General features: G+C 40.4%; 1 protein-coding gene across 1 annotated transcript in view; it reads right to left on the minus strand.

The window, feature by feature from the left end:
- Positions 1 to 646: 646 nt before the first annotated feature.
- Positions 647 to 13,561, minus strand: part of LOC139986597 (uncharacterized) — a 180,317-nt gene continuing 167,402 nt past the window's right edge. Inside the window, exons 4-5 of the mRNA XM_072002037.1 lie at positions 7,821 to 8,120; positions 647 to 2,732 (exon numbers count right to left, since the gene is read on the minus strand). Coding sequence (XP_071858138.1) covers positions 2,382 to 2,732; positions 7,821 to 8,120 — 651 coding nt within the window. The 3' untranslated portion in view covers positions 647 to 2,381. The remainder of the gene's footprint in view (positions 2,733 to 7,820; positions 8,121 to 13,561) is intronic.

Consider the following 13,561-nt stretch of genomic DNA (forward strand, 5'->3'; position numbering starts at 1 on the left):
CGAGACGCGATAGCAGTACATTCTTCGAGCATCGCGAGGCTCCCTTCGATTTCTCTTCTATTTTTTATCTCTTTACAATCTCTTCGTCCACGACTCGCGATCATCCCATTCCAATTCTTTCATCTTCCACTCGTTACCAATCACTAAAACGTGAATACCGATCTGTTCTTTCAAAAATATCCCGAAAGCTTCGATCAAGCGTTCTCTTCCCTCTTCCTGTACGGAGAGAAAAAAGAAAGAAGCTGGATGATCGACGAAGTCATCATTTTTTTTTTTTTTGCCCTCTCTATTCATTTGTTTCCCGATCACAGAAATCGAAGGATCGATCGTGATGCTCGAGAGCGATTTTCTTCTTTTTTTCTCAATGTTTCGTTTCGTTTCTTTTTTTTTTTTCTTTCTTTCTTTCTTTCTTTTGTTCTTTCGCATTCAGAAGAAATGTCACAGAGGCCTCGTCGAAAAGCGTAACGCGTGTCCCATGGCGATTTCGTACGGCCCGTCTAACTCGTGTTTATGCGTGGTGTAAAGGTTTATTACTTTTTAATCAAGTATATAGAGCATATCATTTTTAGTCGTAATAATTATATCGATATTGAACTACCTAACCTAATATTTACAGAGTTTCTTCTTCATCATCATCATCATCATCTTTTTGTTTTTTTTTTTTTTTATTAACGCTCTTGGCACTACTTTTCCTCTCTGTGGTTTCCTTTCATTCGTTTCTTTTTTTTTTCTTCTTTTTTTCATTTACACACAGCCTTCCATAGAATCGCGCCGCATCAGTCATTCAGAAAATCCCTCTCCTTTTCTCCCTTCGCGTCACGCGTTCCTCTCAATGATATTACCACGCTCTTCCTCCCTTTCTTCGATCCTCTATCTTTCTCCGTTTCTTTTGTCACTTCTGGACCCGTTTTTCACACGGATACGTGCTCCACGTATTTTCACGCACGCACACGCACATACCATACATACATACGCACACACATACATACATGCATACACAGAAACGCAAACAATTGACGCGAATCATTCACACGCGGATACATTCATTTTATTCTAGCGTGTGTCGCGGCGTTGTCCGCTTCTCCACGTTTTCTCCGCTTCGTCGTGTGCCTCTCTCTCTCTCTCTCTCTTTCTCTACAAAGACACGCTCCATCGCGAATTATCGCCAATAAATAATTTACTAAGTCTTTTTCGCAGCGAAACGAAACTCGATGATGAGAAATATCGTCCCGTTGGTCTGTGGTTTCGCGTTTTGGGTCGGCAGCAAACGGGCAGCAAACTCTGTCGGCTTCTAATTGCTACATCGTGTATTTTCCATGGCCAGCTTCCTATCACGTACATTGCTTCATGGTGTCTCGTGTTTTCCCCCCAGGAACAAAACGTGTCACTCTCTGCGTTACTTGTGGCTGGTGCTGCTTTACGGATCGTACCTTTGCGTCTATTCTTTCTTAAATTCTTCATAGGCCTCTCTTAGTATTTTTCTTCTTTCTTTCTTTTCTCTATCGCCCCTATTTATTTCCATTCTTATCCGTTGCTTGCTTTCGTACACGCCTCGACTGATTCGTTTGGTGCCTCAACGGCCCACCCTCAATTCACCCTTATCCAATCTCATTAGCTGCGTTAATAAACTAACCTTGTCTCTAAATAACTTTGGAATCGTCTGAGATCTAGGCTAGAGACTGGCCGATGTATCGCAAGGTATCGAGCACCGGAAGCACCGAAGGGAACAGACCCACGAAAGCAGCACTCTTCCTTCCTCTCTCCTTCTTTCTCTCTCTTCATCTTCATCAGCCCCCGGGCGAGGACGCTGTTCCAAAAAAAAAGAAAAAAAAAAAACCAAGCTGAAGGACCATCCAAAGCTGTGCAGTCCAAAGGAGGATCTACAGCTGCGGCGGTGGTACAAGTAGGATGTTGCAGGAGGAGGATCGTTGTATGAAATTCTTCTCTTCATCTTCTCTTCTCCTCTCTCAGGTGGTAGCGTTTTTTATCTGTCGGCGAGATTCTCCGCGCAGCCGATCCACGACCGTAGTAACAACGTGGTAAACGTATTCGTCAGCTGGCCGAACCCGTACGAACGTTTCTCCTGCGAGTCAGTCTTGAGGGATCCTCGACGGGTCGAGAATTCTCGAGGAGGGCAGAACAAGTACGACGACCTTGCTGGCAGTGTCAGAGGCAACAGCAGCGTCCTTGTGCCGTGTGTCGTCGACCCGTTCCTCTGTCTTTTCTTCTCCTTGTCCCGCCACGATTTTTGGAATGGCTCGTCGCCTCTTCCACGAGATCCTCCGTCGTCCGTCGACCTCGAGGAACTCGCTGCTATTCGACGTCGTTGAACTTGTTTGCTGCGTGACCTCAAGCGCTCTTCTTCTTGGCCGTGCCTCGGATCAGACGCGCTGTTTCTGCTGTTGTTGTTGTTCTTGTTGCTGACTCTCGTCGGTCTCGCAGGGAACCATCGTTAGGCTGGACAGGTTGCTCAAGTTGCTACTAGATTCGGAATAACTGGACAAGGTAGGTCGTCTGGGCGGCGGCGGCACCACTACGGCAGGCGTTGAGCTCCCAGGACTAGGGAACTTCCGGAACACCCTCAACAAGGAACTGCCGGCGCTGTGGCACCGAACTATACGATCCGGCGCGTCCAGCAACGCGGACTGGCTTCGGTAAGGCGGAGGGCTCTCGCTGTCGAACACCGTCCGGTTTGGTGGTGGTCGCACACACTTCTGGTAAATCTCGCTCTCCTGAAAATCGAACATTTCAGTTTTAACGTACATCCCCGCTTCGATTTATTCGTATTTTGAGGAAAATTATTTAAACAATAGGATTTAAATAGAGAGGCCTATTTCATCGATTAAATATTACAATAGGTAGATGCACTTTTATATATTTTCGTGTATCGTGTACATTCTACGTATTTTCGCAAGTGTATTTTCAATACATGCAATCCGCGATCTTACGAGCTAGATTTTTGGAAATTTCGGAAGCACACGGCCATGAGACGAAATGGATAGATAGTTGGAAGTATAACGAAACGTTTCAACAAAATCGGATAGAATGAAACTTTGAAACGATCAGTGGAACTGAACTCGACAATTCGCAGTCTAATCTTTCAAACGTATCATATACGTACGGATAAACAAAAATTTCAATTCCAACGCTCAAACACGATCGATCTTTCGGAAATCCTTTTGCAAGAATTAAGTAAATGCTTGTCGGCGACCCAAACATCCATCCATCAAGAAGGAAAGAAAAAAATAAAAAAAAAATTCATATTTGGTTTTCGCGAAAGTGGTGCGCGACACTGTGAGCAGAGTATCGTAAACAACCCTTCGACATACAGCGTCACCAGAGGCGACGTTTTCGTTTGGATATAAACGTAGCGGGGCTGTGAAACGTTTATTTCGCGGCAGTTCGCCAAAAATCGAAAACCGATTTCATCTGCGCGTTTCGTTCGCGATCCTGACACCGGTCAATCGAGTGAAATATCTATATCTCGAACGGTCGTCGACATTCGATTCGTAAAATCGATGGCACGCTTCTATGAGAAGAGCAAAACAAATTTCACGTACAAAATATTCGGAGGGGCGGAAAAGAATTGTACAAGTTAGAAGATACAAGCTATGAATGTTAATAAATTCTTTTAGTATAAATATAACAGTACATAGAGATGTTTTGGTAATAAAACGACTGAAATTTACGAGGAATATTAAACATTGAGAAGCCCGATAAATTATTGCAAGTATTGCAATGGCAATTTGTAAATTAGTATCGTAACTATGAAACCACCGAAGAATTTTTCATTTTTCTACGGTTGTACGCAGCTTGTACTTACGTACGTGAGAATTGAAAGTTGTGCTTGTACTTAGACCGATATAATATGCCACATGTTGCACAATCCGAAGAAAGCCATACTTTCGAAAACTCTTTTTGTTGAATGATCCTTATGAGAACAACAACATCGTCGCAACTTTTCTAGTTATAAATTACTCGATCACTGTGTTTCGCATAAAATCCTACGAATCTTCAAATCCAAGTCCATAATCTGCAACTTGTAACTCGTCAATGTATTCATATTTTTATATATCGTAAATTATTACGTAAGAGGAAAGGAATTCGACGCGAAGACACGCGAACGGAGAAAGAGCGAGGGAGACAGAGCAACGTATTAGGTTGTTTTCTTTTACAAACCTGCCTTTTACAACAATGCGTCTTTGTACAAAACACGAGACCTGGACTGTCAAACGTTCTGGCTTTTATCTTAATAGAAGAAAACTGATTCGATAAAATAATATAAAACAAAAAATGTTGCGCATCTATTATTTCCTTATGAAACGGAAGAAAGTTCTGTGACAACCTAATACTTAGGTATACGCGTTTACACGCGTAGAATTTCTAAGATTCTAACTCGCGACCCTCGAACAGCGCCGAGAAGGTGAGCGTTTCTGCTCGGTCGGCCGGCATCTGGAACTCTAGAAGCCTCGACGAGGGTAGAATTCGAATCTTCGTCGGTCGCGTCGTCGCGACACCTCCTTCGTGGCGCGGCGAGTACGCGCGCGACGTCTCGACGCGACCTTCAGCGAAAATGGCACGAGATCCGCGGTCACTCGATCGTCTGCGAGCCTCCGAACCAACGATATTTCCGGTGACCCGGCTAGTTAACCCTATCGAGGCCGTGGTTCATCACGCTGATTTATACAAAATCATATTTTATATCTACTCGTAAATATGTTTAAACGAGCACGTTGCACAATTTGACGATAAAAGAATTTTATGTACATTTTTATGCGCTATACGTGCTGATACATCAGTGAATATATGTACATATCTAATAGATTTTTAGAAAATAGATTGTACATCTATGTATTTATGCATCAACGAATATTGTGTAAATTTTTATTTGTATAAGATTCGTGTATTTACTTATCTGTTTGCGTATTAACGAATATTTTTATATATCTCTGTAAAGAATTCGTAATATCCTATTATTTGTAGTCTGATTGAATAATCCTGAACTAAAAATAAAAGTTTGTTCCGTTCACTAGGGGTTCTATGCTCTGTCTATTAAATACGTATTATATATCGTTGCACGTTACAATGCGACATTTACAACCTATAAATTATCGATCAGAAACTTTTATCTTTCTCTCCTGCAATTTAATTTACCAACAAAAACAGGATAATCCGTAATAAAATCTCTGATATCTTGAAATCTCGATCTTCTTCTAGACGCTATCCTGCCTCGATAAATCTCCTTAAGAAGCGAATATTATTTGTTTTCAATGCACAAAATCTTCACTCTCTCCGAATATTTTCTTCCAGACATTACACAAATTCGTTTCTTCGCACACGCGATAAACATTTTCTCGACAAATTAAACCTCCATCTTCCTCTGTGTATATTTTCCTTCAAGATTCAAGCTCATACTCAAGCCTTATACGTACGCACGTATACACATTCAGATTCTCCGGTTATCGCTGGCGCAAACCTTTCAAACGTAATATCCACCCGCCGCCTTCGCGTCTGGTAACATTTAATATCGGCATATTAATGGCATTAAACCGTGGGGGAGCAATTTTAGCCGATTAGTCGACTGGCTGGATCCAGACGTTTCGCCAACCGGCACCGTTTTCATTTGTCGAACGTGCGGCTCGATTAGCCGGTCGCTAATAAGCGCATTTTCGAGTAGCACCGACCGCGTGGGTAATAACGCGTGTAAAAACGGATAAATTTTCCACGGTCCGTGTCCCCCAGATAAAATCTACGTTCCCTCGTCCAAGTCGCGGCTTTTCACCTACCGATGTTTCTTCTCTGTCGTCTTGATTGGCTCGAGTAAAATGACTTGGGTCGATATAAATGGCTGGTGCGGTTCTTAGGTGTCGAGTACGAGACTCGTGCTACGTATTCGTTAAACGCGTACACACCTTCTTCCAGTGAATTCTGTTTTCGCCTCCGTGTTTAACAACCTGGACGTACGTAGACGGTGTTATTAAAGCGTGCATACACGGTAATTAGCTATGCTGATTACGATGTTTAAGAATTAGTATTTATGACGCGTAGACGCGTGATCAAGAGACACGAAACGTTCCTCGTTGAACAGAGCGTTCGTTCGTTTCCAAGTTACATCGTTTCGTTAAGGACGATTCGAATTTCGCGCCTTTTCTAGCTAGTCTTCTCAGATGGCAATTTTATTTGCTTTAGGTGAGATGCTTCGGTTTGATGTGCGTGTAAGGCGCCTTTTCGTCCTGCTGTTAAATAGCTAGATTTTATCAGTAAACATGAGAATAAAATGTATATTTAAATAAACAGCAGATGTTTACGCAAATTCATATTTTTACGAACATAATTAAATGCAAAAGCGAAACTTAAATAATATGTTAATAATAAGTACCGAATTTGTAATATTTTACAGATATTGCATACGCTGTCATTTATTTTTGAAAGATAAAACGATATAAGGATAACAGTGACACTGTACTTGTAAGAAATTTTTTCTTACGTTTATCCAACGAATATAATCAAGGAATATCGTTTCGTGAATAAAACCTGGGACACCGTGTATAGCAATGATGTTTGCGAGTTTCTGTAAACAGGTTTCTGTCCCGACAAAGTGTATCATTATATTTTTGCAATTTGATGGGGGAAACGCGTCTAATTTGCATCGTAATAGGCGAAGATGCATGAAAAATTGTTTGTAAAATGCTTTTTACACGTCCTCCGATCTTAGGATTATCATAACTGTTTCGGATACTGCGATATTATCCAACGTTTTCCGTTGCTCGATGTAGCTCGTTATCCTGGATCATACTCGGCTAACTTTGGCTAATTAGCTTCGTGTCTTATAATTTCAGAATGTTGTGCTGCAAATTGATTGTGCATAATTTCAAGCACTTTTTATATTTAACATAATTGTAATCTCTTCTCGTGATTTTCACGTTATCCTCGTACATACGTATACTTGTGATCTATGTACATGTAACAGGTTTGCATCGATCATCTATAAGCTTCGAGCGTAATCAACAATTCGTTCGACATCTTTCTTTTCCCATTTATATTTTTGTTCTTTCATTTATCAGCTATCAAAAATATGTCTATAAAATGGAAGGAAGATTTCCATGGATTTTTCTACAACGATCGACCTATCGACAATATCAGCGAATTGACAAGTTACAAGTTGCCCTGCAGATTATAGATTTCTCTGTTACGATTTAACAATTTGTCAGCGAATACAATACAATACTCGGTGTAAATTATCTGTTATAAATTAAATACATTTTATTTCATATTTACACACGTGCATTTTATATGTTAGCTACTTTCGCCTATGTCTTTCTACGACTTCTATCAGATTCCCTCAATTTTTAGTTCAAGCTAACAACAACTGTCGTAAGATTGAAAAATTGTAAGAGTTTTACGCGACACCACAAAGCGACACATACAAGCCATAACTTTGTATGAAACAAAGATTTGTTGCATCAACTAAATATCGCAACTAACGATACACTTATCGTATACGTATTCCTCGTAAACGAAGAAACGACAATTCGGTCTAACCGCTAAATTACAATGTTCAAAAATTCCATTATCAAAAAGCAAGCTCAATCAAAATTCGATACACGATTTCCCTAAACAGCGTCGGCTTCTGTACCACCAACTGCAATGTGTATATTCCCGCAGCTTTCAAACGCAAACAGAACGCCGCAAACTTGCCGAGTTACGAAGGGAGAGAGTTTAATTCGGCCAGTCTGCGTCGAAACTAGCCGCCTAAACCCGCAGGAGCGAGAATAATAAAGAGAAACCCGTTAAATATTGAAAGACAGTGGGGAACTCACCTGCTCCGGGTCGCGCAGGTGAAGGGCGGTATGTGCTCCGTAAGGACGTTCCTCGCCGTCTGGAAGTTGCAGCCGCGGGGGTAAGTCGAGGGCGAGATCCTGCCGGACACTTCCAGATCGGATCGCCCGGTCTCTCGCTGCGGCGACCATCGCTTCCTGTATCCCGTCAGTGGCTCCTTCGCCGCCGCCGCCGCCTCCGCCCATCACGTCACCGCCACAGTTTGGCTCACCCTCTAGTCCATCGCCGAGGCCACCATGACCGCTGTTGCCTACCTCCATTCCTGGGCTCACCGACAGCATCTATAGATCGACGAAGACTCTGATTAGTTCGCTTTTATATAGAACGTTCCAACAATCATAAAGGGGCAAACGATATTATAGAAACTTTCGATGCTTTGCGAACAAAACTCGTACGATAATATAATTATTTGTTCGACGGGGAGTCGTAAATTCCCGTTACGATTAGAATAATCGACGCCACGAACAAATCGATCCTCCGCGTTATACTAACAGGTTATAATATATATTTCTAACAACTATATTATTTATGCTACTGTGTAAGATATACCAACAAAATATATGAATGATGTAGACTGTTGATGCTGAGATGTTGAGATGCTGTAGCTCGAGTCCAGAGATCGACTGAAATTCGTTCTCGTGTTATTACGGAGGAAAGCTCGGTGTGGGTATGTTTATTGTATGAAGAAAGTGGATTCGTTGCTCACATTTTTCGTTAGGAAAGTGAGGGTAACGATCCGCAATGCCCATTGGTTATAGCCAACGTTAATGAATGAAGATAGGTGGAGGTAACCTCCTACCAACGTGGCTCGTGAGTGACATTGTTTGTGGGAAAAATCCGCTTTTCCCGTTAGGTAAATACCTGCTTTCTCCGTAATTTGTAAAAGTGCACAATGAACCTAAGGACTATTCTAAGGACCATTCATAAAAGAAAACACTTAAAGGATTAGAGATTCCTTCAAATTAAAAGGATTACGTTGAGAAGATTAACTTTATGTGTCCTTAGTTTTATCGAGGATCTGAATAACGGTACGTGGTCCTTTGGCGGCCAGACAACGAGAATGATACGGTAGGTTGTGAGTTAGAACTCAACTGTCCCAGCTAACACCCTTTAATTTTCCTTCGTAAAACGATCCATAATCGATAAGAATCCTAAAAGTATCCACATCACGAACGTTAGTGGCACGAAGCCTGTCGTACAGTGCACATCCCGGTTCCATAAATTCAATTTTCCCGCCAATTAATAATATATCAACCACCTGCGATAGCCGCCAGCAAACGCGTTATGAAATAACCAGAGGGACGCGTTTAATGTGGTACGGGGGTGAGCCATTTCGACAGTTGAATATCGTGGTTTTATGGGAAGGAAATTAGTGAATCTAAATTATTGGCCGATAATGTAGCGTAGATACATGATTCGATCGTACAGATGCGACATTCGCGAGTAAGAAAATTCGAAAATTCCTAAGTCGTATCTTAATAATTTTCTGAAAGAAGGTAAACGAACGTGATAACGTTATCTGTTTTTTGGAAAGAAAAACCAGTTTGAATTAGTCACTAGGAAATATCTTCAAGCAGGGAGTTATCGAAAGTTTCACGTATCAACGCTATTCGTTACAAACACTCGGGTTTTCCCAATATTATAGGAACAAGGAAAGACATAAAATTCGCCTGAACAAACACACGTAGTAAAATGCTAAAATCTGTCTGAAATTTCTCAAGGTTTTTCCAAAATACTAAAATATCACGAATTAAAGAGTTGCCGAACTTTGGATCTTCTTCTCTTACGATAAGCGTAATTATTATAAGAAAGAAGCAACTACTTTTGCTAAAATTAATATCGATTTTTATTTAGACAGAGGCACGGATCTACTCGTTTTAATTAATAGCGTTTGAATTATAGTAATTGATACAGGTATACAATATTTAATTACGTATTACAGGCTGGTAGTTTCAGTGTTAACTTTGATCGTCTCGACTTTACTGAAACTTCTTTTTCGAAACGCACACCACGCTATCGTCCACATATACGAAGGATATTAAATCGAAGAGCGTCTTCCGGCGTCGGTTTACGATCGACACGATCGTATCCATGGAATAAGAAACGATACGAACGCAATCCGAATCGAACCGTGCATTGCATCGGATCATCCAACACGTTTGTCGCGAATAAAATTTTCAAAGAACCGGTCTTCGATTTATCGTCAGGATTGAAAATTTCGAATCGATCGGTCGTAAAACGAACACACCGCCATTGTAACGATCGGTGGCGATGGAAAATGACAAGTTATGGTCGATCATTAAATACGTCGATGCGGAAATCTTGGTTGAAAATGTCAAATTTTCGTCGGCGGGATAAATTCATGGAATTCGACGGGTTCCCATGTGAAATTTAACGAATTTATGGAATTCGGTGTGAATTTTTATGCCTTTGTACCGGGACTTTTATTTCTTCGGACACTTTCGTTCCTTCTTTCTTCGCTTCGAAGGAGAATAATTCAACTCTGCCGTCGATTTTTAAATAAATTGCAACTCGAATTACAAGATCGCGACTCTACGAGCCAACTGTTTTTAAAATAAAATCGGCACGTTGACGTAGATTTACGATAGGTAGATATCATTTACGATTTGAATTATAAAATTGTAATCTCCTGTATGGAAAATGTTTTTCTTCGTTATTCTTTTAGAATTTGCACCTCTTGAACTTTGCTCTTGAAGCGAAACAATAGCTTCGATATTGCAATACATATTTTTGTTCATCGCATCAGTCAATCGCAATCAGAAAATCGCACCATGTTGTTCTCAAGTTTCGTTTAAAACAAAAACTCGAATAACCAGCCACTTTACGATAACACGATTAATCTTACGATTTACGCGTAATGTAGGTACGAAAATTTCGATCAAAATCTATACCATCTTTCGACTCGTTGCAGCTGCACTTTTTTCCTTCCTCACTATGGTCGGCGTTAATTCACGTTTTCCTAGTTTAATCGTACATTCCGTGCGTTTTGTTTTTTAACAGCGTCCAACGTTAATTCGCCACGCGAGATTTTCATTTATTAATTTAATCGGCTTCGAATCGTAACGAACGTCGGTCGCTAAAGCAACGAACGCTAGCAGAGGTAAAAGAGAGAGAGAAAGAGAGAGAGAGAAAATGGAGGCACAGGCAAAAAGCCTCGCGTTTTCTCTTTTACTGAAACCACGATTAATCCTTTTCCGCGTCGACCATGTCGAATTCGTCGGGCTCGTTATCGATGTTCGATTTCACGCGGCACCGACAGGTAATTTCCACGGAAAGATCTCGGGTGAACAATACCCGCGCCATATTTCCACGTAGAATAGTTTCGAATGATCGACGTGATCGAGATTCGGTCCTTCTTGGTGTTAAAAAAAAAAATTCCAACATCGAAGATCTCTTTTGCGTGAATTTTTGTACAGTAATTATTGATTTTCTAACGTTCGTTCCATCAGTTTTCTTTTTTTTTTTTTTTTTTTAATTATTCCGCGATATTTTTGGCGTTAAAATTTTATAGTGGAAGGGGCATAGGTTTATTTATAGTGGAAAAAAATGTCAAGAATTGAAAAGTTTAATCAGACAGTCTAATCATAAAGAATTCAAAGGATTAATTGTGAAAGATTGAACAGCAACGAAAAATGTGGTTTTTTTTTTTGCTTTTTAAAATTATTGCAGAAATTTATTTATCTACTAGCGAAAGTACTTTAATGGTTGATCATTCATGAACTATAGAGTACGTTAATTAATTATGAATAACAGAGAAATGTGTTTTCGAAGGGTTTTCTGAAGAAGAAAAAGCGAAGCGTTAAAATTGGAGATTAGTTTTATTAAAATAAAAATACATTTATCGTTTAGTTAAGAAAGGATCGTTATTGGCCTTATAAATTATTACATGCAATTTCCTCTGATTAAAATTGTTTAAATTAACAGCATTTAAATTTCTTTCTCAACGGCATATTTACGTGTGTTGGTTGTAATTCGAGTTCTTCATGGGACCAACAGGTATACAATTTCATGGACTACAGCAAACAGTCGAACCGAGTTTCGATCGGATGCATACGTGTTCAAACTAACTTTAAAATCGCTGTCGAAATGGAAATTCTACGCGAAATGAATGCAATTCACGATACCAATTCTCTTCCAGTTATAATCACTTTATACCTCGAAACGAACGTTTTGATCGTTATAGCGGTTACTTCCCCGTTCCATTCGATTCATACAAATTGGATGATATCCAAAATTATTCGAAATTTCAATTCGGAATTTTCTATTATATTATATAAACGAGACATCGTGTTCTCGAAAGTTATGTTTAGAGCAACATGTGTTCTAAATGTTGTTCCTCCGCAAATAAATATTCACCTAGCAGACTATCCTGTACCTTGAACTTGAGCCCATTCTATGTGCCAAAGTTTTCCAAAGTCGAGCCAAGAATCCTGCGTCATCGCGCGACCAGACCATCATCGAATCACAAAAATTTCATTTCATCGTCGTGCGATTGCACGTACCTAGTCTCTATGTACTATTTTCTACTTCTTCGTAGTTTAATACGCACAGTAGCTGAAAAAGTTACATATTTACACACCATTGTATTTACTTTATCGTCGTTTGACAATTTGATTCCATTTGATAATACTTTCAAGCGATTGCAAAATCTTGATACTATACAAATGAAACCTACATAAGATCTGAAAAGCAACAAAAGTACAAATAATTCTTGTAGCCACTTTAAACGGAGAACAATAAGTAATTAAATGAGAAGAACATTAATTCGTGAAGATCAATTGATCGAAAATCTTCCTCTTCCTTTCCAACTTTTAGATCCATCGTGGTGGATCACAATGCAAGTAACGTCATTAGCGTAGTAACTACCCTAATGGTTACCTTTACTAACAGTCTCCTTACTAAACCATAATTTACAATTCCAATTCCCTGAAGATCTAACCCTGCCCAATAACCATAAACCAATTCCCTTAATTTTCCAGACAATCCCGAAAGACCTCTAACATAACTTCCAAGTAATTTCAAGTTAATTTTCCATCGCTTATCGATACCATCGTCTGATCCACGGATAGTTGGAGTACACGGAGAATGTTACAGATTGAAACGTTCCGCGTAGCTTGGTTTTTCAAAAAGAAAAAAAAAAAGAAAAAAACAATAAACCAACGCTTGAACGATTTATCGCTATCCTATTGAAGGATGGAACAGTTCCAACGAAAAGGAACCACATGTTCATGATCATCGAAGCATTCAAAGTGTTAAAGCATTTTGTCTGACATTGTTCACGGTTTGTTCATTCTTATTGGCAATTCAACCACACCGTAGACCGCTGACTAGAGGAATCTATACGATAATAACGCGCAAGGCCAGACGCGACAGCGCAGCGGCTAGCCGTCTCCGCGTGCGCCGGTTCGTCTCGACCACGGTAACCAGTCGTCATCGGTGTGCTGTTTCCTCCCTGGGGCCAGCGGTGTTTTGCCGTGCACTATGCCGTGCACGTATCGCGACATTATTCTAGTCCGTGACGAGCAGGGCAATTGCCCGTGACCGGGCCGACGCGACCGCGACGTATAAATTCCTCGTGTCCGTCATTTCGTGCCCGCGTTCTCTCTTCTCTTCTCTCTGTTTCTCTAGTGTCTCTAGTCTATGCTACTTACGTGATCTATTTGCTACTAAACGGCAGGAAACGTTCCAAGCACCGAATATC

Source organism: Bombus fervidus, chromosome 4 (assembly GCF_041682495.2).
Source record: "Bombus fervidus isolate BK054 chromosome 4, iyBomFerv1, whole genome shotgun sequence".
Lineage (NCBI taxonomy): Eukaryota > Metazoa > Arthropoda > Insecta > Hymenoptera > Apidae > Bombus > Bombus fervidus.